Source organism: Amphiura filiformis, chromosome 19 (genome assembly GCF_039555335.1).
Source record: "Amphiura filiformis chromosome 19, Afil_fr2py, whole genome shotgun sequence".
NCBI lineage: Eukaryota > Metazoa > Echinodermata > Ophiuroidea > Amphilepidida > Amphiuridae > Amphiura > Amphiura filiformis.
In genome coordinates, this window is record NC_092646.1 from 33,326,770 (window position 1) to 33,351,616 (window position 24,847).

A 24,847-nucleotide genomic window follows, 5' to 3' on the forward strand; every position below is an offset into this window, starting at 1 on the left:
CCTGTTAAAATAAGAAATCAGGAAACTGTCCACTCTTTAAGAGGAAGCCCTGCTTTACCAGTTTGCCACAGAACTGACTTACACCTGTTACTTTGATGTCAGACAGAACAGAATTCACATGGATAAATTTTAACCTCGACTTAACTTGAACCAAAAGCGGGGCTTCCTCTTTTAGGCCGAAACTGTCCAACACCACTGTCCTTGTTTGCCTCCCCCTCCCCCATCCCCCTCCCCAAGGCCCCCCAAAAGAATCCTGGTGCTGCCATTGATTGAGTCCTGTGATTAATCTCCTAGCAACCATGTCTGCCATTTTCTCTGGCAATTTGGTTATGAAATTATAACTTAATTAAGAATATGAGTTGTGGTTTAGTTTCTTATTTCACAACACCAAGGACACAGTTATGAGCAATTAATTCAACAATGTTATTGCGCAATATGTTATTGCACAATGTTGGACAAAGCTAGTTATAACTGATTATGACAAGTATAACATAATGTATATTGAGGGTTACGTTGGTTTCCCCATTGGGGAAGCATACAACTATACCTCTTTTTCAGGATTAACCAACTTCAGAACTAAATTCCTACTTTGTCCACTGCGCACATTGAGGTTCTGTGAACGTAGTCACTTTGGGCAACTGATTTTTCATGCTTTGCCAATTTTGAAATACTTGCTTGTCTATAAATTAGTGATTTTTAGTCAAGATTCTTACACAAGAATGTGTACATCTTTGAATACTTATATCTTCACAGCAGCTGTATTGAGTGCAGAAAAGTGTAAAATTTAATTTTGACACTTCAACAGTCAGTAGATCAAGCGAGCTTTACAGTAAAAAGATCTCATAAGTGAATTGCTTCTTCTCTAAGTGAGAAATGGTTGCTCTGAAAAGAGCTGTTCATCACAATAGTCTGCTCCTTGCAATGGGCTATTCCAGTTGAAATCCATACATCCCTATGGAAGACATGACCTTAATCTCCCACACAGCGGTATATATTGAAATTTACATTTCCTGTGTGGAAGATTAAGGTCATGAATGTGTTCCAATGGGGGTGTATGGATTTTAACCAGAATAACCCAACAAGGGCAATGAACATATTAACACAAGCATTTTTCAATGTTGACAAGCACAGCATTTAAACTATTCTCATGCAGTTGAATTTTTTTGCTGAACAGATTAGCTTTGTTCTTCCGTCCAGCCTTAAAGACACCGAACAGAAGAACAAAGGTAATAATATAACAACAGAGAATGGAAAAATCTGATGACGCTCCAAATATTAGTATACCTTAGTATTCCTTAGAAGTTGGACCTAATCCTGTAAATTGGCATGCAGTTTTATACCTCTCCTCCAACAAACCTATTGAAACACTCACAATGTAGACCTACAATATGTTATGAGACACTAAAGACCACAATGGCCTCATCCCAATGGCATAGTTCAATAACCTCAATTACACAATCATAGTGCAAAATTTGACCGCAAGTTGCAGAGTATGAGTTTGTGTACCCAAATTTTCTACGGTCATTCAATGAATGTGCAAATGTATTGGGGTTAAAGAACTGTGCCCTGATAGATGAACATGTTGTGGATCCTAGTGAGAAATAGCTGTACGTATCTGGGCTCAAATATGGCACTTGCTCGTTAGCAACCAATGGGCTATTCTTGTTGAAATCCATACACCCCCTGTGGAAGACATGACCATTATCATCCACAAAGGGATTATAGATTTCAGATGGCTCACCCATCCAGGTAGCCCTATTTGAAATTAAAACTCCAGGGGGTGTATTTGAAACTCATAACCCCTCTGTGGAAGACTGGAGTTAATCTTCCACAGGGGTAGTGTGGATTTTAAATAGAGCAGCCTAATCTGTGTTAACGAGCAAGTTGATCACTAACTTAAATATGAGCCCTGCAATGAATGAAATTGAAATGTATTCCCAAACAAACAAAAACAAACCAGCTGCCTACCAAACTATTCTCGCGATGTGCATCCCGTGATTTAGGGTTTGTGATCTAAAATTAGCAAAACATAAAACATAACACATGGAAATAACAGAAAACCAATGATAAAACAAAATGTGGAAGATATAATACTTTAAGTAACAACATTACATCAACTAAAGTTGTTTTTTTATTACTTCCGTGGTCGGGGTACGCGCTGGTGAATTGCGACCGTGTAAAAGTGACAAGGTCGCCTACTACGCGCCGAACAGACAACCAATGGGTCAACCCCGACTTGTTGTCAAGTGCGTTGTTCAGCCAATCAACGTGATTGTTCATTTCTTCTGTGTGTACATGTACGCTCGTAGACGCTTGGCGCACAGCTTGGACCACGGAAGTAATAAAAAAATAACTTTAGATTTTCACTGTATCAAGTCATGTACTTGTGTATTCCCTCAAATAATGAGTGAGCTGTTAAGCTAATATTGCAAACTGTTGACACACTTATTTCGGACATTCTTGATCACCACCATTTTTATGGAAAATATAAAAGCATGTACAACATATTCCAAGAAATTTAATTTGCCATAGAATTAGCTATGTAACAGGATTAATTACCATAGTGATGGGTCAAAACAATTACTGAATGTATTGCCCGGACTATAAGCGGGCTGTACTCATCATATGTCATGCCTGTGTATGTCTGCAATCATAGATTAAATACAATACAGCTCTTTTCAAAGACACCAATCGTACAGGTGTGAGTGGAACATGGACTGAGCATAATGTGAAATTTCTATAGAATAAATTATTACGGTCCAGATGATCAGATCTTTATGCCTATTCTTTGATAATCTATGATGCAATGCAGAGATATGGTGTACATCTACTGCAGGGCAATACATTCAAAAATAGTTTTGACCCATCGCTATGGTAATTAATACTACATCACTACTTCTACAGCAAATTCGATGAGCTCAGCTCTCCATAAAGCCCTGTGTAATGCCATTGGAAATCCACCATATTGGATTCACTCATGGGTCTTCTACAATTACCTCATCACAAACTGCACACAAAAGCTTCACAATTGATACCCTTACAAACCAGTAACAAAAAATGGTTGTCTGTAATGTACAGTGTAATTGTGTAACATTATACAATACTATAATTATGTACTAAATGCAGCCATTCAGTGGTGGTATTGTCCTACAAATACACATAATAATTAATATTCACAAATGAGTGCTAAGTAATTAGGCTATTCCTGTTGAAATCCACACACCCCCTACTGAAGACATGACCTTAATCTCCCACACAGGGGGTGTATATTTCAAATAGAGTCACCTATTCAAGTAACCTCATTTGATAAATCACACTCCCTGTGTGGAAGATTAAAGTCATGTCTTCAGTAGGGGAGTATGGATTTCAACTGGAATATCCCGCTGTACCTGCAACAGGTGTCGTCTGCACCTTCATTCAAAAAGTATGAGTTGTCAAAATTGTTTGTACATTTTTTTCAATACTAATTCCTGATGGGGTTCAAACTAAGCTTATTTTTATGATTTCAAAAGTGTACAAGAAATAAAAAAAATTCTGATGTGACCCCAGACTGCTTTGCATTCCCTTTTTGATAAACAATTCATACAAGCTATGCCATAAATAAAAAAACAGTGACCGCTCTGCCCAGAGAAAAAGGGATTGCTGACTTTGGATTATGACCTTGTGACCCACCATATCTTATCACATGGGAGCGGTTTTCGTTCTGAACTTGCAATCATTGTGAGATGAATTTCCAAAAGGGGCCATGAAGTAGACTAATGTGACGTAAGAAAAGTTTGCAAAATTTAGGAATGCCTAGAATTTGACAGAACACAGATATTGATTTCTTCATCTTGTACTTAAAATCTGCAGTCTGTGGACAGTATTCTTTATCAGATTCCTCCTGTGCAATGTACTAAAATCAGGCCTGATACATCATCAAAAATCAAAGATTTGTACAATGAATGGTGATATTAAAAAGCAAAAAGAACATGTCTGATGGGCAGTAGCATATTAGGTCCCCCAACCCACCAATGGTTATTAGCATGGAGGCTAGCACTATCTATCGGGCAGAAATCAACCAAAATTGCTATGTGTGTCTTCTTTTTAGCCTGGCTAACATAGTTATGTTCATGTGCTTTGTGCGGCATTGAAAACAAAATTATCTTGCCTGTCCCTCCCCCCAATATGCCACTATGTATGGCACTCATGCAGTTCAGTAAATCTTTGGATTTAATAACAGTTTAGGAGAAAATTTAACTAAAAGTTCACCAATCAGAATAAACTTGAAGAACAAATGTTTTAGATTTTGGAAATTTATGTGAGGAATTTTGACAGGAGAATTAGAGCCAATATATAGGTAGACCATGCTCATAAGAGAAAATATTCATCTTTAATCATCATGCATGGAGACCAACATAAACATACTTGAATATTTGGCTTCAAGATAATTTCAGGGATACAAAAGTTTGCAAACAAAATAGATAATGTCTTGTTAATATCAAAAATTATGCAACAGATATAATGAAAGACAAAAATAAAGACAATTTATCGCGTCTGACGTCACCTGTCAATCAAACTTGAGCACGGTTTGTTTACAAGTGTCGTGATGATGACTTGAACGCGGATTTATAACCGGGCGTCTTATTGTTAATTTTGCACCTTTCGACATGCAAACAATCTCAAAAGTTAGGTATTTATAGTAGGAAACTTTCTTTGGTGAAGGCACCATGACCACAATGCCTACAAAAGCTGCTTTTTGCCTTGTAAAAGTACGGATTTTTTCGCCATTTGCTGCTATTCCTTTTCTCCGATCAGCACCAGATAGATCGGTCTTCCTTTTACGCGCTGATTAACCTGTGTAAACCAATCAAGCATCATAATTGACACTGACAGTGACATCAGACGCGATAAATTGTTTTTATCTCTGTCTTTAATTATAAGAGCAAGATATAATTTTATGGTGGAGAATGCACTACATCAAGAATAACTGAGTACATGTGAGGCAACCTGGAAGCTAATCATTTTCACCCATTATGGTTGACATGCAAACATGGCCGACTATGGCTTCTCCCTTATATATATCATTGGATATAGCAAAGGCAAATGCTGACCATGCCTTCTCCCTTACATATCCCTGGATATAGCAAAAGGCACACTGAAGCAGATACAACTAGATAGCACTCATCATTAGAATATGGTCTACATCATGCTGTGTGTATTGACTCCATATTATATGTGGTCTAGCCCATGCAGTGTATGTGGTATGTGTTACCAATGACACACAAACTTACATAGAGTTGGTTTTCTTCAGTAGGGCTTATGAACTAAAACAAAGTGTGTTGTGAAATAACAACATTTAATGATCAATTTTAGGATGTTATTGTGAGATAAATCTATGTATGAAATTCATTAACCCCCTGAGCACTACCTGCCGATCTAACATTGCCTCTGATTGGTCAATTACATGGTATCTTCACTTTAATCACCAATCAGAATGGAGCTATGCAAATAATTCATCCCAATTATTTTTGTGTGGTGAAATTATTCTAACAATGTTGTTGATTGGTCCAATTGATAATAAAAACTTCTTTTTAGCCAATCGGCAGGTAGTTCTCATGGGGTTAAATGGGCTATTCCATTTGAAATCTGCCATACCCATGTGGACAATTTAAGGGTGGTCTTAACCCTTAATTCTTTTCGGACAACATAACAAAATAATTCTTGGGTAAAAAATTTTTTATTAACTTTTAAAAACCAGATAAAAATATCTAGGACCAGCCAACTCAAATCAGGCTTTTTTATGATTTTTTTTTTAATTGGGCATCTTTTTGGACCATGTTTGGTGCAAATTTCCCAAAGTTGGTCAAAATTTAAAAAATAAAATAAAAAAAGGCCCTAGATATTTTTATCTCATTTTAAAAATTAATAAAAAATAAATACAAATTTTTACCCAATTTTTGTCCGAAAAATTTTGGGTGAAAAAAACAACATTTTGGGGGATTTTCTCCAAAAATGAGCATATTTTGGCCAAATTTGACCTCACAGATGAATTCATCAAGTCTTTGCCATTCTTAAAATGTATAATTTTATATTCTCTATAACAACAATTTAGCAGTTATGAGGCCCAAAAGTTTCCATAATTCCAGGGTTAAGACCACACAGACCACCCTTGAGCAAAATCTTCCACCACCTGGTATGTTTTTCATATGCAATTGGCTAGGGTTCATTATTTTGACACCCATACTCTACCTGTATATGGCTTTACCTATAATTTACCAAATTGTCTATTCTATCTATTTGATACCAATACTCCATCTATTGAAGACTTTAGCTAAATATTCTACAGGTGGAGTATGGATTTCAAATGGAAGTGCCCAATACTAACACCATGATGTGTATGATTATTTTGTGCAAATACCACCCAGTGCTCAAAATACAGGGGTGGCCCTAATATGGTAAGCTTTAATGTTCATACTTCTGACAAAATATATTATTTATTCCTGTCTAAGTTGGTTTTGGAAATATATTCTACAGGAGGAGTATGTTTTTCAAATGTAATTGATCAGAGTTGATCATTTTGAAACACATACTCCCCCTGTATTTACTATTATCTTCCACAACTGGAGTGAATATGGAAGTTACCCAATTGTCTATTCTATTCAAAACTCATACTCCCTCTGTGGAAGACTTTATCTAAATCTTCCACAAGGGGAGTGTGGATTTTAAATGGAATAGCTAATGCAATAGCTGCCTTTTGCAAAGTTACCATGAATCAACTTCCTATTCATTATGAAATACAAATGGTCCAAAAAAGTGTCAAAATAAGAACACAGAATGTTTTGATGGTCATCAGAGAATGCAACAGAGAAATTACAATCTTCACACAATGTCATATATCACAACGTTGTCACAGAACAACATTGTTAAGTTGTAACAACATTGTTACAACATTTTACAACATTGTGGTATTAGCAGGGTGTGCTGCTTGTGTTGCACAAACAAAGCTCTTTAATACACAAGGCATCTATTCAAAATGTTCTTGCACTCACATGACTATATGAATCAATTCAGCTGCAAAACTGGTTTTTTGATCGTATATATACCATGGCAACCCAGATTTCAGGGACTACCTTTTGGAATTTGCAGGAGAGCATTAGATAGCTCTTCAGGAGCCGCCAGCATTAAATAGCACTTCAGGGACCTTTAAGGAGAGCTGTTTAGAGCATTTACAATACAATATAAGGAGAGAATGGTCAACTAAGGAGAGCTAAAATTACTCTCCTATATCAGATATAAGGAGAGCATTAGAGAGCGATTGCTCTCGCTCTCCTCAAAAGGCAGTATCTGTTGAATATTATTCTCATTTCAATCCATACACCCCTATGGATTACAAGACCTTAATCTCCCACACAGGGGGTGTAGATTTCAAATGGAGTCACCCATTCAGGTAAGCCCATTTAAAATTCACACTCCCTGTGTGGAAGATTAAGGTCACAACTAGAATAACCCAATCTGATTCCTCCTGTATTTCTAGAAATAAACATTACGGGTAAACAATATTATATTGATTTTAACAACAAATTAATCATAGTGGTGAACAACACTTACAAAGTACTCAATATTAAATGTTATGATTGCACATTACTCTTTATCCTAAGTTGCCAAATGGAGGAACAATCAACCGCATCCTGGCTTTGAACCCGGGACCAAAATCACTGGTCCAGAGTATCAGAGGATCCAGGCAGATTCCAATCCTGTTCTAGGTTGATTTTTCTATCCTTGGCAACTCGGCAACAAAATAATTTACCATCTGAACATAAAACCTCAAATGATAAGCGATCTTTGATCAGAGTTTGGCAATCTGCTGAATTTGCGTCATTTTTATCAAAGTAAGACCGTCGACAAATCACAAAATTAAAATATTTGATTAAACCTTTTCTTCTTACTTACCTCTGGGCTAAGCATGGAGTACCCTGTTGGCGGCATATCCATGGAAACGGGAAGATGCAAATCACCTGCCACTAGGCGGCCATCTTTCATGCACGGAAGCCACTGAAGAAATTAACACAAAGAAAAAGATTTAAGGTTAGCAACTATTTTAAACTGTTGCGATTTGGTAGTTCACAGTATCTTGCGAATGGAAGTGAGCTTTGGCAAAAATTGCATTGATCATTTAATGGCGAGTGTGTAGAATTCAAATATCACAGACACACTTTTGTAGGTCCTGTGGTTCTTGAGTTATGTTGTAAAGAGGGCTAAAACAAGAACACTTTTGTAAATTCACAACAATAAATCAAGCAAGTTTTCAAGTATATGATTTGTAGAATGAAATTTTGCAAAACATGAAAGTGTTATTTTTCAATAATATATTGATTTAGATAATGAAAAAATCAATTGTTTTGATTGCTTCGACCAACAATACCTAGTCTACCCTTAAACAAAGTAACCAATAACGATCATTTCAAGTAACTTCAACCACCAATTAATGTTTCCCAACAGAGTGGAAATAAAGTCACTATTTTTTTACCGCCATGTTAAGGAACTCAATCATCACAATACTTGTAAACAAACCATGCCCAAGTTTGATTGACAGATGATGTGAGACGCAAAACTAGTCTTTTTTCATTCTGTCTTTAACTATAGGGGAAAATGCACACTTTGTCCAAGGCAGAAGTAATGTAATGTTTCTTGAAGTTTTTAGTGAAAATGCCCTTTATCCAAGGCAAAAGAAATGTAATGTTTCTTGAATTTTTCAGTGAAAATGCACACTTTATCCAAGGCAGAAGTAATGTAATGTTTCTTGAGGTTTTAAGTGAAAATGCACACTTTATCCAACGCAGAAGTAATGTAATGTTTCTTAAGGTTTTAAGTGAAAATACACATGTTACCCAAGGCAGAAGTAATGTAATGTTTTTTGAGGTTTTTAGTGAAAATGCACACTTTATCCAAGGCAGAAGTAATGTAATGTTTCTTGAGGTGTTTACTTACAGTGTATCCAATTGGCGTCTCCACAGGGATATCCTTAGCATCTTTCTTGGTCTGACAACTGATGTGATAGAAGGTAAACAGCAGATGATGTCTGTCATCAAGATCAGCTGGCAGCTTGATCTTGATCTCCTCGTAGAAGTCTGGTGATCTGTTGTGATATGTGACGGCAGAGTACGCATGACGGGAGAACTCCGGACAGCTGGACTTACCCATAATGCACTGCAAGATCAAATGACAATAATACATGCCTCATCAAAGAAATTAATATGAATGAAGCACATTTCTTCTCTCATTTGACCTCTTTTAACACATGCACAATGTAGATGTGAGGCTTTTGGGCTTATGCCCATGCATAGCACACTATTCACCCTTTGCATGGATCTGCCATTTTGCTACCAAATCGAGGTCCTCCCTGCAAATGAATGCACAAAAAGTGCATTTTTGTTTCTCGCGCTTTTCTAGCAATGCGCCAGAAGGCAAAGCACGCGCGCAATTAAAGCACACGTTTGACAGGCATACGTACACACACTTTGCAGGTAGAATCTCATTTCGAGATGACCGTGCGATAGGCTTAATAAATCACTGCGCTTTTTTTTCTTTCTTTTTTAATTACCTGTAGAGCTGTAGTCGGGTCTTCACCCGCCATAAACTGTAGTTTGACAGCAATGTTACGAGCCGATCCAGCTCGGTTGGAAAAGTTGAGGCACTTGGGATACACATACAGTGTATTTCTGAAACAAACCAACAAATAAACATCAAAGCACATATTTATTAAAGGTGGGTGGACGGATTATAGCATATTCTTTTTCCTTTCTTACATCCAGGGCATTCAAGGCCTACCATTAAAACAATATGTTTCTAAAAAGAGTTGCATTGTTCCTGCAATTTTGATATGAGAAGCAAAAAATGAGTATAAGGCCAAAAAAAAATTGTTGTGTTGCCCTCTACCGTCCGACCCTAAATCCTGAAAAATCGGGGTCGCATTTTTTTTATTTTTTTTTAATGTTGATTTTTTCAGATTTGTTCAAAAACTCATGTTTTTCACTTAAAATTAATTGAAAGACTAGTCTTTAATTGATGTCTAACAGGTATCCAGAAGTCAAAATTGACAAATGTCCCCTAATTGAAGAAGCATTTTTTAATATTTGAGGGGATTTTTAAAAACTGAAGGCTTAAAAAAAAAAAAGAAAGAAAGAAAAAAGAAATCTGACCGTCCGCCCCAAATTTCCCATTTTCCCACTTGGGCAACACAACAATTTTTTTTTTTTTTGCCTAACAATGCTCATACGATCGTACATACTTTTTTTTGTGGTTACCACGCTTTTAACACATATTTCCTCACAACCCCGTCTCGATTTAAATATATCTCTGACATTGAAATTGTTTTGTCCTTTGCTTTCTTTTTCGCTTTGGTCTTATCTTGAATCTGATGTTTGATTTTTTCAATTGCCCAGTTAGGATATCCACATTGTCTTAAGATCGGAAGATGAAACACCTCAAACGCGAGTAAATTATTAGATTTGTAAAACATTTACCAAAGACAGACCTGATGAACTTATTCAAGGAATAAACCTTTGTTGTCTGTCGCCAGATTGTTTGCGCAGCCAAATCAGTGGAACTGCATTTCTAACCTGCACCCATCTGGTAATAATTATGATTCCAAGTTTTACAATATTTCAGAAATTGAGAACTACTCACATGTATGTGTTATGAGGCACATAAACATCTCTAGAAGGAAACTCCTGTATCTCTCTGGTTGGCCGAGTCCTGAGATCTGGGTATGGCTCTACCTGCTGGAGGTCAGGGGTCAAACAATAGGGTGGATTCTCTGGTATGGGAGAGATGTCCAGCTTCAAAGAACCTGAAGAAACAAATTAAACACAAATAATGAAAAAATCTAGAATAGCTTGGAAATCCACCATATATAATTGTCACAAATGGGGACCAAATGACAGTATACTCTTATCACTCTATCTAAACAGAAATGGGTCAAAACCACTAATTGGTCGCTAATTGATAATTGCCCCCGCTGGTCAGATTCACAGCTTGAGTAATCTCTGGCACATTTTTATGATAAATCAAATGTTCTGCACAGATAACTTGTGCCTTGTATGTCAAATGAAAACTGTTAATTGGTAAGTGCCTCCAGGGGGTTGCTTGGGGATTTGTGGTTGAGTATTCACAACAGGATTCTCACCTCTATTGATAAGGCAAAGATAAAGGTATGTTTAGCTAGCCTGATCATACTATACATGTACCACCAGCATTCATGGAAGAGCATGGATTAGTGGTTAGAGTTCTTGCTTCTAGTGTGTGAGGGCCTGGGTTTGATCCCCTGGGGTGGAAAAGTCTGAAATTAATTGACAACCTCTGTAGATTGAATTCAGACTTCCGCTCTCCCCACATGTGGGGAATTTAGAGTTTTGGACCATGAGAGAATTCCGTCCATCGGAGGGGACAAATTAGCTGTTAGTCTCATGTACAAAAGAGCCATTATTATACCTATACTGTAAAAGTGGACATTTTTGCACAATTATTTTTTTATGCTTTGCAAATTTTGAACTGTTTCTCTTGTTTTTAAATTTCCTTACATTGACCTATACACAAAAGGAAAGGAAAATAAATGCAGTAGCCTAAAATAAAAGTAGCTTGCATTCAGTTGAGTAGTTCCCAACCCGTCCCAGTGTTCAAATGGACTCCAACGGAAATTAGCTTCATTGCGGCTTTCTTGGATTATTTGTCAAACCCGAACATATCAAATCAAATCAATTCAAATCAAAATCCAGAAACTGAACAATTTTAATTTTTAGCTTGGGCAATACAAAAGTTTTAATATACTTGGTTTGTTACACCCCCTCCACTCACACACATAGCGCATTACATGCAAAATATCACGATTACAGCACTTAAAGCCTTGTTTTTTGCAGGGTATGTTAATTTATTCAAGTACATTACAATCGTATAAAAATCTGAATTTAAAAAAAAACATTTGAGGGCATTTAATCAGGCATGAGAATGGCTTTTTTTGGAAACCGCCTGAAAAAACTTGTGAATTCGACCAAAAAGGCCCAAAACAGACTGAAAAATGTAACTGTAAATGTGAACAACAAAACTGCCTGAATTCTAGACTACCCCGTAGTCCACTTGCCCATTGTGCATACTCTGGATATTGTATTTAAGCTTAAAACTCTGATTTAATTAATGTGTGCACAATTGATAGATTTTCACATCTGATCTTTTCAGTCACCCTACTCCCTCTGTTTGTTAGCTTCCCAAGTGGACTACTGACTTTGGATTGTGGTTTTCATGCTTAACACGGCTGTCTATGAGCTTCTATGGATGAGATTGTCGAAATCTGGCCTACTAAAATTGGCCATGATGTAATGCATCTTTAAATGGATCTGGCTTGTGATTGGTCGCCCAGATCTCGTTATGGTTTAAATCCTGCGGGTACCTGTCATTACCATTAATAACTACATGGTACACATGGTATTTGCTTGCGGTTAAATTTGATTGATAAACAAGTATGATATAAAATTGGATGGTTTGAACCCAATACTACAAATTAATTGGTCGAGCTATGAGTTTTAAAATATTGGCGAGACGAAGTCGAGTCCAATATTTTAAAACTCATAGTGAGACCAATTAATTTGTAGTATTGGGTGAAAAAAACCATCCTATTTTATCATTACTATGTTTTCAGAATCTTACATTAAATAATGTTTTTAATTTTAATTAATTTTTTTTTTTTTTTTAATTTACATTTTTTTTTTATAGTCAAAATCAAGTAACGTAGGCCCTACAGTGAAAACAAATCTAAAAAAAAATTGGCCTACATTTCGGATTTTATTTTTTGCCCCATTTCCAGAATCCAGAAATTTCCGTAACATTTATAAGACTTGTCTACTACTAGGCCGCTATTACTAGAATGTCAATTTACATCCAGGGGTTCATACACCAACATTTACGACGCTTCGTAGCTCTTCGTAACTTCCTACGTCTAAGATTAGAAAGCCATCGTAACTTTCAATGCAGTGTCACATAATCATACATAATAAAGTACCGGTAAAATTATTATGATTGCATGATTGATAGGTCTGCCTACTGAACAAGGACCCTTCGTAAAGTTACGACTATGTATTCGCAGAGTGAAATGGACCCCGGATACAAAACAAACTAAAGTGCAGTCTTCAACATTTTCAATTTCACGCAAAACGGTTCCTCAATAATAATTTTGACAAACCATATCACATGACATGTCCATCTCATGCATGATCATCATGTTGTAAGCTTACTTACAATTATGATTATCTTCCATTTCGGTCCAAAACCCTAATGTGTTTGTGCTAATCACACACCCTGTCATGCCTGTTGAGTCTTCTAGTAGTCATGGTAGTTCGAAAAAACCCATTGACAGATAGAAATCCTCAGGTTTTGTCAGGAAATTGGATAATTTTGGTTCATTTTCTAACCCGAAAAACGGCGAAGGTGCCGAATTCGGAAGCTGTTCACATTGAGATTTCGGGCCGGTTTCACAACTTACTTTACTATTGTCACAGAAATTTCACCAAAGCACTCTTGTTTATCTTTATAAACAATTAAAAAAATGCTACATTGCATTTTCGTGCCTGGAATCCTTGGACAATTCTCTGTCGCTAAGAGAGCCGTCGCCGCCGCGCTGGCTGGCTGACAGCTAAATTTTATTTTCATTTTCAATAACATAATTTGCACACGGTACTAAGGGCGGTACGATAGTCTCATTTATGCAATTTATGGTCCCCATACAATTGGTCTTTAAGCTAAGCGTACACTGGCGGAAATTTAAAATTTAAAATGTTCACGCTAAATATTTGGGTATGAGCATATGAAAAACAGCCCCGGTTTTGAAAAAATAGCGTCCAAGTGTGTGAAAAAATCGGGCTCTTCAGCTCTGTACAAAGTATAATAAATAAATAAATGTAGATATTTATATAGCGCTTTATGCCGTAAACAGCCTCAAAGCGCTTTACATTTATTCCGCCGTTATTAGAATATGTCGGAACCACGTTTGCTGCCTACAAATGGCGCAGGGTTCATCAGTACAACGACTGTGACTACCCCTAACAGCTTCCCATTGCACCTGGGTGGGGTGAAGCAAGCGAGACAAAGCGCCTTGCCCAAGGACGCAACACGGTGGCGTGACGGGGACTCGAACCCACGCACGTAAAGCAAGCTCTCAGATTATGAGTCCAAGGCCGTAACCACTGAGCCACTGTGCCCTCACATAGGGACTAAGATTCTGAAAACATAATAATGATTGACAGTGTGAGTGTTAGGAACTTTGCCCGTTCAAAATCCAGTTTAAAATTGAAATTCCATAGTCTATTTTTAACATGGAATTTCGCGATTAATAAACTGGCAGATTCTAAAATCAGAATTGTTCAGTATTGAAGTGCCAATACAATTATGCCATTATGATATGTTGCATTCAATAATATAAGCCTCACGACACTTTACTTTTTACTGTCACTAATATAATTATATAAACTTTTTCATAACAATTTTAAACTAGTATTTTGATGTAATAAATATCAGTATAATTTCGAGTTCAACTAAATGCTTTTATCAAGATTAACATTAATAACATGCTTTTATTTATCAAAAATCGACTATGGCATAGTCTACCTGAATTCAGGCAAAATCCTGAAAATTATCATGCCTGCTGTAATTGTGTACATCACAAAGCAAAATTTAGCCTTTAAAAGAACTTTTTTAAAAGACTGAGAGAAACTCCTAATCATTTGGTACCTGGAATACATTTGAGCCTTTTGAGCACTGATGTTGGTCTCTTCAGATCTGCCAGGAACTTGAACAAATCTTCGTCTGTCAATCTATCACTTTCCTGTAATAATAGGTGGGAGAAAACAACCATAGAAAATACAGGGTGAGTGAAAAAAAAAGTGCAAATGGGGCAAAGATGCCAATTTTAAGTCAGGAACTTGAACAAATCTTCATCTGTCAATCTATCGCTTTCCTGCAATAATAGGAGGAAGAAAACAACCACAGAAAATACAGGGTGAGTGAAAAAAAAGTGTAATTGGGGCAAAGATACCATCTTTAGTTTAGAACCTGACTGAACATTTAAGGACTTTTTTTACTCATCCTGTATGAATGAACTCAAAGAAGGCAAGTAAAATATGTAATCATTACCAGCATCTTTAAATTGGCCTTACATCAGCAACAGTTATCTCACATCTTAATTATTATTTTTGTCCCCAGGGACAAAAGACAGCAAGTTCTAAGATTGGTTATTTATTTCAACACAAAAAAGGTGAGAAAACCATAATTGTTAAATATAAAAATAATTGGAAATCTGGAAATAATATCAGCCCAGACTAAAAATCTATTTGTGGTCATACCCCTCCACCATAATAATAATTCAAGTTTATTTCACCAAAGAACATATAATAAAGAACAGCAATAGTAATTAATACAATGGTAGGATGATCACAAGAGCAAGGCTCTTGAAACATGATCATTCTCCTCCCTCCCGCGAGTTAAGTTAATAGACAAGGACAAAGAAGAGCAAGACACAGACTGACACAGGACAAGTTTAGGCAGACAATTATTATTTGTGTACATCCACATCAAAACGATGCACTTGTCAGCTGCTACATATGTCTCATTTCACATGTTAACTAAGAATAAATACAAGACTCCTTCGAAGCTGAGGTCACTTCAAATCATCCCTAGTCACATGGTTGAGTAATACAGAGAACATTCCTTAAAGCTGTGACTTGGGGATGATTTGAAGTGACTTCCACTTCAGAGATGAGTCTGGTATTTATTCCTAGTTATTATGTGAAATGAGACACATGTAGCAGCCGACAAGTGCATCGTTTGATATGTATGTACACATTTGCTTGTCCTCACCCAACTGACCCTGATCTTGAAAATCTGAGAAAAAAGTTTTTACTGTACAAAAAAACAATACTGACTCTAATTCTGAAAATTCCAAAAAAAGTTGGGGTTTTTTTCTTTAAGAATTTTTGACATCCTGACTTCTGCACTGTTTGATAACATGAATGAAATGATAGAGAAGAGAAATATTTTTCAAACATTTTCAAGATTTTGTACACATTGAACTTTGGATTTTAAGTGGTACTCAGAGTGTGTGAATGCGTATATATACGCGTTAGTTGTGCATTAAAGGCCGACCATCAATCAGAGAGTGCACTGACAAGAAAATAAGTAAGTTTCTTACCTGTTTAAAGAAACTAGACACTGTGATAGTTACTGGATGAAACGTCTGCAGATGAGACATGTCTTCTTCCACTCTGTAGAAACTCCTCCTCTCAGAGCCATTCCGTTTGAGGGTACCACTCCCTGATACTTCCAAGTTCTTGCGCGGTAAGGACCCATAATTTGAACCTTCTTTGGAGCTTGACTTACGGCCAAGTTCCATGCTGCTGGTGCGCTTCTCTATATCAATTAAACAGGATCAATAAGTAATTATTTAATACATGAAAAACAGTGCTTTTTTGCCAACGGGGTTAAGCAAACTATGATGCAATTTTTGTGGAAAATGGCACTGTTTTTCATATTAAGTTCCTCTACAGTGAGGACGGTTCTATTTTACGCTTGTCAAGCCAGAGGCACATTGGGATGACTTGCACAAAGGAGGTAGGGTTAAGTGACCACTTATAGGTTGAATTCCCAGTCTACCCAATCATGAAGCTCCCGTGGCCAAGTGGTTAAGGCGCTGGTCTCGTAAACCAGAGGTCCTGGGTTCAATTCCCGGGCGGGATCACTTTTCCTATTTCTTCCTTTAATCATTGCTCGACGGCGAAACTAATAAAATTGCATCATAATAATTATTACTTTCGTAAACCAGAGGTCCTGGGTTCAATTCCTGGGCAGGATCACTTTTCCTATTTCCTCCTTTAATCATTGCTCGACGGCGAAACTAATAAAATTGCATCATAATAATTATTACTTTCGTAAACCAGAGGTCCTGGGTTCAATTCCTGGGCAGGATCACTTTTCCTATTTCTTCCTTTAATCATTGCTCGACGGCGAAACTAATAAAATTGCATCATAATAATTATTACTTTCGTAAACCAGAGGTCCTGGGTTCAATTCCCGGGTGGGATCACTTTTCCTATTTCCTCCTTTAATCATTGCTCGACAGCAAAACTGATAAAATTGCATCATAATAATTATTACTTTCGTTTGCTTGACCTGTTTACTGTATTGAATGGGCTATTCCAGTTGAAATCCATACACCCCTTATGGAAGACATGACCCTAATCGCCCACACAGGGAGGATGAATTTCAAATGGAGTCACCAATTCATGTAACCAAAGCTTTAGCTAGAGACCCGTCCGGCTGTCATTTGAACGACCTGTCATGAGAATGGACGGCCTACAAAAGCCGTCCGCGAGGCCGTATAAAAACAGCCTTTTGCGATATACAATCATGTTGAATGTTACAAACCACTGTTAGAAGCCTCTAAAAGCACTTTATTATATGCGTTTTCGCAAGTATGGCCTTCGATGGTCGCCATTTTATTTAAGCTTGTTAATTGGTGAATAGCCGGATTTCGGCCATTGGCGACGCTCTTCCAGAATCCCGGACTGGGTTGGACGCTCTACTTTCAAAACCTGGCTAATGCCCTGCATGTAATCCCATTTAAAATTCACACTCCCTCTGTGGGAGATTAAGGTTACGTCTTCCATTTGGGGTGTATGGATTTCAACTGGTATAACTCATTGGCCAAGAAATAGTTCTTGTCCCGTTAGAAAAAGATCAATTATTTATCTTGTTTGGATAATAGTAGAGGTCCAATCCCCGAGAGTACTGAGTACAGGGGATGTGCCGCCTACATGGGTCACATTTTTGCCTTTGGGTATATGACCCCTTTTCCTAGGACAATTTTGATATATGGATTGGTCATTACCAAAAATGTGTAGAAACTTGTTAAATTTGATATATTTTTGGTATATCGATGCGTCCAAATTTCTTGAAAAATTGCTATATTGATGGTCCCCTTTCAAATTCTCAGTGCACACCTCTATCCAAACCAAACTTGAGTGCCCTGCCCAGGGATCTAACATACTCTAACATTATTTGGAACTTCTGTAAAATAACGATGACAACACCATTTTGACCTTTCCGTAAATCCCATAATTCCTTGCATCAGACCCAGACGTCATCATTTGACGTCACGCCGATGCGCACATCATTTAGCGAACATCGTTGCTGCGCGTTGCAAGTCAGCGTGACGCCAAATGACGACATGTGGGGTCTAACCGCAAGGAATTATGAGATTTACCGAAACATCAGTTTGCTCACCTAGATCACCATCACTGTTCCTGTCCAGGCTACTAGCACCATTAATGATATGCATCAGATGTACAGCAGTCCAAGCAAAGGGCATCCTATAGGTACCTAGTCTATCGCAACAGTACTTAGCATTAGCCTTAACCTTCTCCACATGCTGTAATCAAAGATAGAGATAATTCAAAGAAATTAAGACTCGGGTATGGAACTTGAACTTTTTTGTTACTCACCAATCAGACAAGTGGATCATAAAATTTACCGCTCCAAACAAAATGTTACCCTTCCAATAGCTGCAGCGCTATGTCCAAGTCCTGATTGTGTTTCTAACTTTCCTGGAGCAGCACACATGATGACCACTGTAGGCCAGAACATAATAACCCATCAGCATTGCAAGTGAATATGTGAAAGTGAATATGACTGTATTGGTAGACCAACTTTAAAATTTCAAAAGTCGGCCTATGTCAATGAATATGGTATAGAATGACATGCATCCAATTCATAGGCGTAGATCCCGGGGGGATGGGAGATAAATCCCCCCCCCCAATATTTTGCCAGGGGATGATCCATACAATCATCTACACCCCAAATGTTGACACCTGTATGTGGGTTTCTGACCTCATATTTGGCCATTTTAGCCCAAAAAATCCAAATTTTGGCATGCTTCACACAAATTTATACAACTCTTGCACCATATTTCATCAGTTTAGCATCAAAATGGCAAAATTATTCTGTCAACAAAAGGTGCTGGATTCACTATACTTAAAAGAATTTTTTTCCAACCCCATCCCCCATGTCAAAATGAAATCTATGCCATTGATCTAATTTCTGTGTTTCTGCAAACATTATTTGTGTCTCGCATTATGTAACACCTTGCCAGGATGAAGAAATAAAGGCTATCTTCTAAATTTAATATGTGTTGTATTTATTTAGTCGCTGAAACTTGAAACCTAATGGGAAAAAAAACACGAGTTGCATTTCATCAAATTGAATTTTGAACTGATCTGTAATTGGATTGAATTGAATTTTGTGACACAAAAGGGCTATTCCAGTTGAAATCCATACACCCCCTATGGAAGACATGACCTTAATCCCCCACACAGGGAGTGTGTATTTCAAAATGGGGTTACCTGAAGGGATGACTCCATTTGAAATCTACACCCCCTGCATGGGAGATTAAGGTCACATCTTCCATAGGGGTATATGAATTTTACCTGAAATAGCCTGATGGTGCAGAGAATTAATATTTCAATCTGTGGGATCGGCATAAGGCAAAAAAAAAATTGTGCCGACCCAAAATTGGCCAAAATCAGGGTCGGCCCTTTTTTTTCCAGTTTTTAGTTTATAATTTTAATGGTTTTTTTATTACTTTTTCTGTGTCTAAATTTCATTTCAAAGCTAAATTTAGCCAACAACATTTTTCTTAAGAAGAAAACCATTACTGCAAACTCATTATAACATTTATAACTATCCATTCCTGCATCAATGTTTCCAATAAACTTGGCGTCTTACACCTGTAAGCATGCAGGCGTACTAATTGAACCAATTTCTATGGTGTATCTTGCGTATTGAAGGTCTGAAGTGAAGTATGTATTTTCCCACATGACCAATGTTCATTGCTTACAGGCCTATACAGTAGTGAGTCATTAAAAAAATAAATATTATTCTGACAGACCCACCCCAAAAATCCCACTGGATGGCAAGCAAACAATTTTTTTTCTTGGCCTAACTGTACATACCTTGGAACTATCACCCTCCTTCATGTACGGTTCAGCACACTCTGTAATATCTCCTTGCTGTAAGACTTTCTCTAGTTTGATGACAATATAGACATCACTAGATGGGTATGTGATGGAGAAGAGCGCTGATCTGGCTAAAGATGAGACATCCGGATAGCCTAGATGAGGCTTCAACATGCTCTTAATGTTCTCAGTGTTTAAGTCAAAGTAAAAATTCTCTGAGATCTAAGATAAAAGAGAGACAATGTTTTTAGTGTATCTCGTCTCAAGTTGAGAGTAACGCAATGTTGGATTTTACGCGGTTGCGTCACATGCGTACAGACAAATCGCCTTTCTATGTGTGTGTATACGCCCACGGGATTACGCTAGTGTGCGCAATTTAAATGTGCCACTGCGAAATCCAACATGGGGTTACTCTCTCAACTTGAGTTAAGACAGACTATAGTACATGAACACTTTACTTTGTTTTAACTTTATTATATCACAGTTCATTGGTAATTGCCCATTTAACAGTTTTACCATCAGCCTCTCCGTATGATACTTTTTATCATCACATTGTCACAGTACTGCCATGTGGTACGCGACTACGCGTGCACCAGGCCATGCGCTGACTCTTATACCCTCCGACTTAGTTGTTATGTTGAAAAATACATCTTCTACCCTTAAATTAGAGAATAAGCGATAGGAATTTTTATTTTGCCTATCCTCTACCGTGTGATAGAGCGACAGGCAGGTCCAATATTTTGAGTAGTGGATGCGGCAGCATAGGTAGAGGATAGGCAAAATAAAAATTCTATCGTTATTCTCATTCTTAATCAGTTAAATATTATTTTAATAACTGTAAACAAATTTTTAAGCAAAAACTAAGCTACCGTCATAAAAACTCCCTCATTATAAAATGAACGAAACTTGTTTACAACTTCACGTATTCTGTTGCGGCGTATTGCTAAGCGCGTTCGCGTATTCGCACTAGTCTACGCATCCAGCGCGATACATACGCGCACCTCTACACGCTGAAGTTCGCATTATCAAGACGCATGATGGCGTGGGGTCGTCTCGGCCTGATAGACGGCACCGAAATCATGCGATTGTCCAATCAGAAATGTGTCTACGAACTAGACCACTCCCACTGACTAAGAATAGTATTTAATGTATGAGTGATATTAAACAGATATTAATTGTCTTAAATTTGTGTAATGGTCAAAATATTATCAAGAATGGATCAATCCATCTTTCACCTCATGATCATATTTTGACCATCACAGTCATAGACCGTTACTATTTGTATTCTGTCGGTCGGACATCCGGGCTATCTCTAGTCTCGGGCCCAAACTGCATGTGGCTCACGGTTTGTTGTGAACAACAGAAACCGGCTGTGAAGGAGGCTACATAGCGATGTTGCTGGAGTGACATTCAATTTCGGAAAAAGCGACACTTTCGACCATGGAATTTAATTTTAAGTTTGTCAGTATATAAGCGGTAAATCAAGTAAGTTTCTTTCACTCTGAAGACTTAGAAACGGTTGTTTGATTCCACTGACTATTTGCGATCAAAATTTACATTACACCAACATTGACCAATGACAGAAATCATCAACAAAAATCGAATCAGGGACTTGTTTTCACTCGAACATCATCAACCGGAAGTGACGTGACACCGACCGACAGAATACTAGCTAATTCCCTTATTACTTTCTGCAAAACACTCAATTAACTTCACATTCACCTTGAGTCGGCTTTTTTTCAGCGTTTGATAATAAAACTGATTTCTTAGGTATACTGGACTCCCAAAATTGAACATTGCTGATGGGGCCTATAAGTATTGGGCTTGGTCTTTCAGTGAAAAATGGAAAATTTCTATCTATTTCTTAGATCTTAAAGGGACCATTGAAAGAAAATATGATTTGGTATCAAAATAAAGCCCATAAAATATAGAATCAATATCTAAAACAATTGAAGAACTAACTATTTTAGAAATAAAAATACAATGAAAACAACGTACTCGATTTACCCCTTCCGACGCTACATCGCACGTCATTTATCAAAAGTAGAAAATTGGGCGCTTTCCTGATGACGTCATTGTGGTTACGCGTTTGTGTTGCTTTGACATTTTTGCCGGGATAATTTGACAACAGCGATCGCGATCTAAATATCAGATGCAATAATCATGGTAATACAACCACTTATAATTATTTAAAGGTCAAGTAAAAACAAAATTCCAGTTGATTGTCTATATACATGTTATCAAAAAGAGGAAGTGGAGGGCCTTTTTATTAGTTATTTTTTACAATGCAAATGGATCATTTAGGCCTATGTATTATTCCCGGACATTATTACTAGTTGTGTAATTTGTAGAGGAGGATGATAGGATCGAGGCTCTTGTTATTTGATGGTTCTCTGAGAGGATGATTAAAACAAAGCCTCTAAATTGAAATGCTTATTGGACAGAAGCAAATCTAAACTATTGACAATATTATTAGCTTTTGAAACATTTAAAAAAAGAAAATATCCCTTATAAAGAAAATAGCATTAAACATTTCAGACTAACTCAGTGGCAATGTCATGCGAAAGGAAGCGGGCGGGGACGATCAATTGTTTTTTTTATCATCATCAAGCATGTAGCTTCCTATTTTACTTGTTCATAAATTCAACCCCCGGTCAACATGACCATAATTCCGATGACTTATGTAGGCCCTACATGGCATAATATATAAAACCATAAAACTAATTATGAGTATGCCTATAATAGGCCTATAATAGGCCTATAGTGACGATGTTGAGGGGAATATCGCCAAGATTTGTCGCAACACATAAATTGCAGATGATGTGCCGACGCGAGCACCTCCCATGGGTATTATTATTATAGGCCTAGGCCTATGTATTTTTTCCGTAGGACCTACCTTAAAAATATTCAAGAGATGGTTATTTTCTCCCAAACCTGACAATTGGTATAAAAAAGCTTTTTCTTCCATAAGTTAACTTTCAAAAGTGCTTATTTTTATACCCCAAACAATGCAAAGTAGGCCTAGGCATTTTTATTTTGCAAATGTATTCCCATATAGGCCTACCATGTGTTATACGGGAGACCTGCCAATATTATTTGAGCCGTTGCACTGGGGCAGTAGCTGAACGGCAGATGAAGAAGTTGGTTCAGAAGAACATGACATGCAAGATGTTCTTGAAATAAATTACGAGGAGCGCCTATAAACATACATATATAGGCCTTCAAAAAGCCATCTGCTACAAACATCAAATGGGAAATATTATAGGCATACACTTATTTTAATCCATGGATGGTTTATAGGACCGGGGTAGGCCTAGGCTATGCGAAATTGATGTCAGTCATTTCTAAAAACGAAATATCCAGCCAGGCGCGATGTATTTTACAAGATTTACCCAATCAACATAAACTTATAACTGTAGGCCTACCTTTGATAAAACGCTCGGACACTTTGCACTTTCAGGTATCAGTGGGAGTTGAGATTGGATTAGGCCTATAAGCATTTCCATAACGTAAACTAAAGGCTGACAGTAAATATTGTTCATATGATTGTTTGGAGTGGCCTTTATGTTCCTCTTGTGGTTCTTTATCTTCAAATTTGTTTCTCATTTTTCATAGGCTTTTAAAAATAAATAAAAATAAATTTCGGCTTTTATATAATAACGCCTTTTCACAGATCTCGGAGGGTTCAAAGCGTTGTAATTTCGCTGCCATGGTACTTATCACAATCAGATCGCATTATCTAGGCTGGATGCTGCCGAACCTGTCGCAAATCTAGCCGCACTTGGATTGTAACATCCACCAATTATCTTTTCAGCTCCCCAAATTTCATTGGGTGAAGGAAGTTTTTGATAACCAAACAATTACTAATCACCGATTTTTGAGAAGAAGGAGGAAACTGGATATCCCGAAGAAAACCTGCGGGATCGAGATGAGTTCACATGAGTCTTTGGGCATGCGCCAGGGGCTTGAAGTTGAACCGGGACCTCAGTAGTGGTGCAAGGCGAGGAAACAACCGCGTCAACTTGCTCTCCCGAGCCTGACTTTTGTTTTGAACCTGGTCTCTACACGGATCGACCGTTTAGAAACAAGCAACACACTTTAATCACTGCAATTCAGCTTCCAAACTTGAGTCAGGATCGGCTTGCGTTTTATAGGCCTGGCGGTTAAGGCCGTATAAAATTAATGTTTTGGTTCTCGTCCCCTCCCTCCTCAATTTCTGGGATTTGTCAGATTATTTTTTTTAGGATTTTTCAATTATTTTAGACTTTGGAATGATTTATGAATTTTTCATACATAGGTCTATAAATAAGTTTATTAGAGAACAAGGACCACTTCCAAGCCTTTTTGTGGTAGGGCCTACTCTAGTGGGTTTATCCCTCAGAATCTCACATTTGAAAAAAAAAAGTGCGTCATCGTTTCCTCGAGCGAAAACTGCACACAATGCTGATTTTACACTGAAAAAAACCACCTCCTCCCTCATCAATTCATGAAAATCCTCTGGGCGAGAACCAACATATTAATTTTATACGGCCTAACCTAGGCCGCACGCCCGGGAGCCGGGAGGTAGGCCAATTAGGCCTAAAGAAATTAAGTCGCATGTCATGGGACATCATTGCCTTAAATTCTCTTTCCTATCCTCACCAGATATTTCAGAGGAAATATAAGTAAGGAGTTGCTATATCAGAATGCCTCAGTCAAAACAAATGATACTCTCTTGCAAACGCCGAGCAGCTAGCACTGACAGCTTTGACTTTGTCAATATGAAGGCCTAGGCCTAACTTACTTATAAATGTTTCCCCGTTGTTGGCCAATTTTGT

General features: G+C 37.5%; 1 protein-coding gene and 1 non-coding gene across 5 annotated transcripts in view; one reads left to right on the forward strand and one right to left on the reverse strand.

Annotated features, from left to right (window-relative positions):
* LOC140141197 (dedicator of cytokinesis protein 7-like) overlaps positions 1–24,847 on the reverse strand; it is an 85,413-nt gene that overhangs the window by 55,413 nt on the left and 5,153 nt on the right. For 3 of the 4 annotated variants that reach the window (XM_072162996.1, XM_072162999.1, XM_072162998.1), the window contains exons 5-13: positions 20,028–20,252; positions 18,304–18,448; positions 16,214–16,431; positions 14,758–14,851; positions 10,669–10,831; positions 9,584–9,701; positions 8,971–9,189; positions 7,933–8,034; positions 1,969–2,013 (exon numbers count right to left, since the gene is read on the reverse strand). In XM_072162996.1, the coding sequence (XP_072019097.1) occupies positions 1,969–2,013; positions 7,933–8,034; positions 8,971–9,189; positions 9,584–9,701; positions 10,669–10,831; positions 14,758–14,851; positions 16,214–16,431; positions 18,304–18,448; positions 20,028–20,252 (1,329 nt within the window). The remainder of the gene's footprint in view (positions 1–1,968; positions 2,014–7,932; positions 8,035–8,970; positions 9,190–9,583; positions 9,702–10,668; positions 10,832–14,757; positions 14,852–16,213; positions 16,432–18,303; positions 18,449–20,027; positions 20,253–24,847) is intronic. The other variant, XM_072162997.1, reaches the window with a different exon arrangement.
* Trnat-cgu (transfer RNA threonine (anticodon CGU)) lies at positions 16,686–16,759 on the forward strand. The gene has a single exon. It is a non-coding gene; the product is annotated as a tRNA-Thr (tRNA).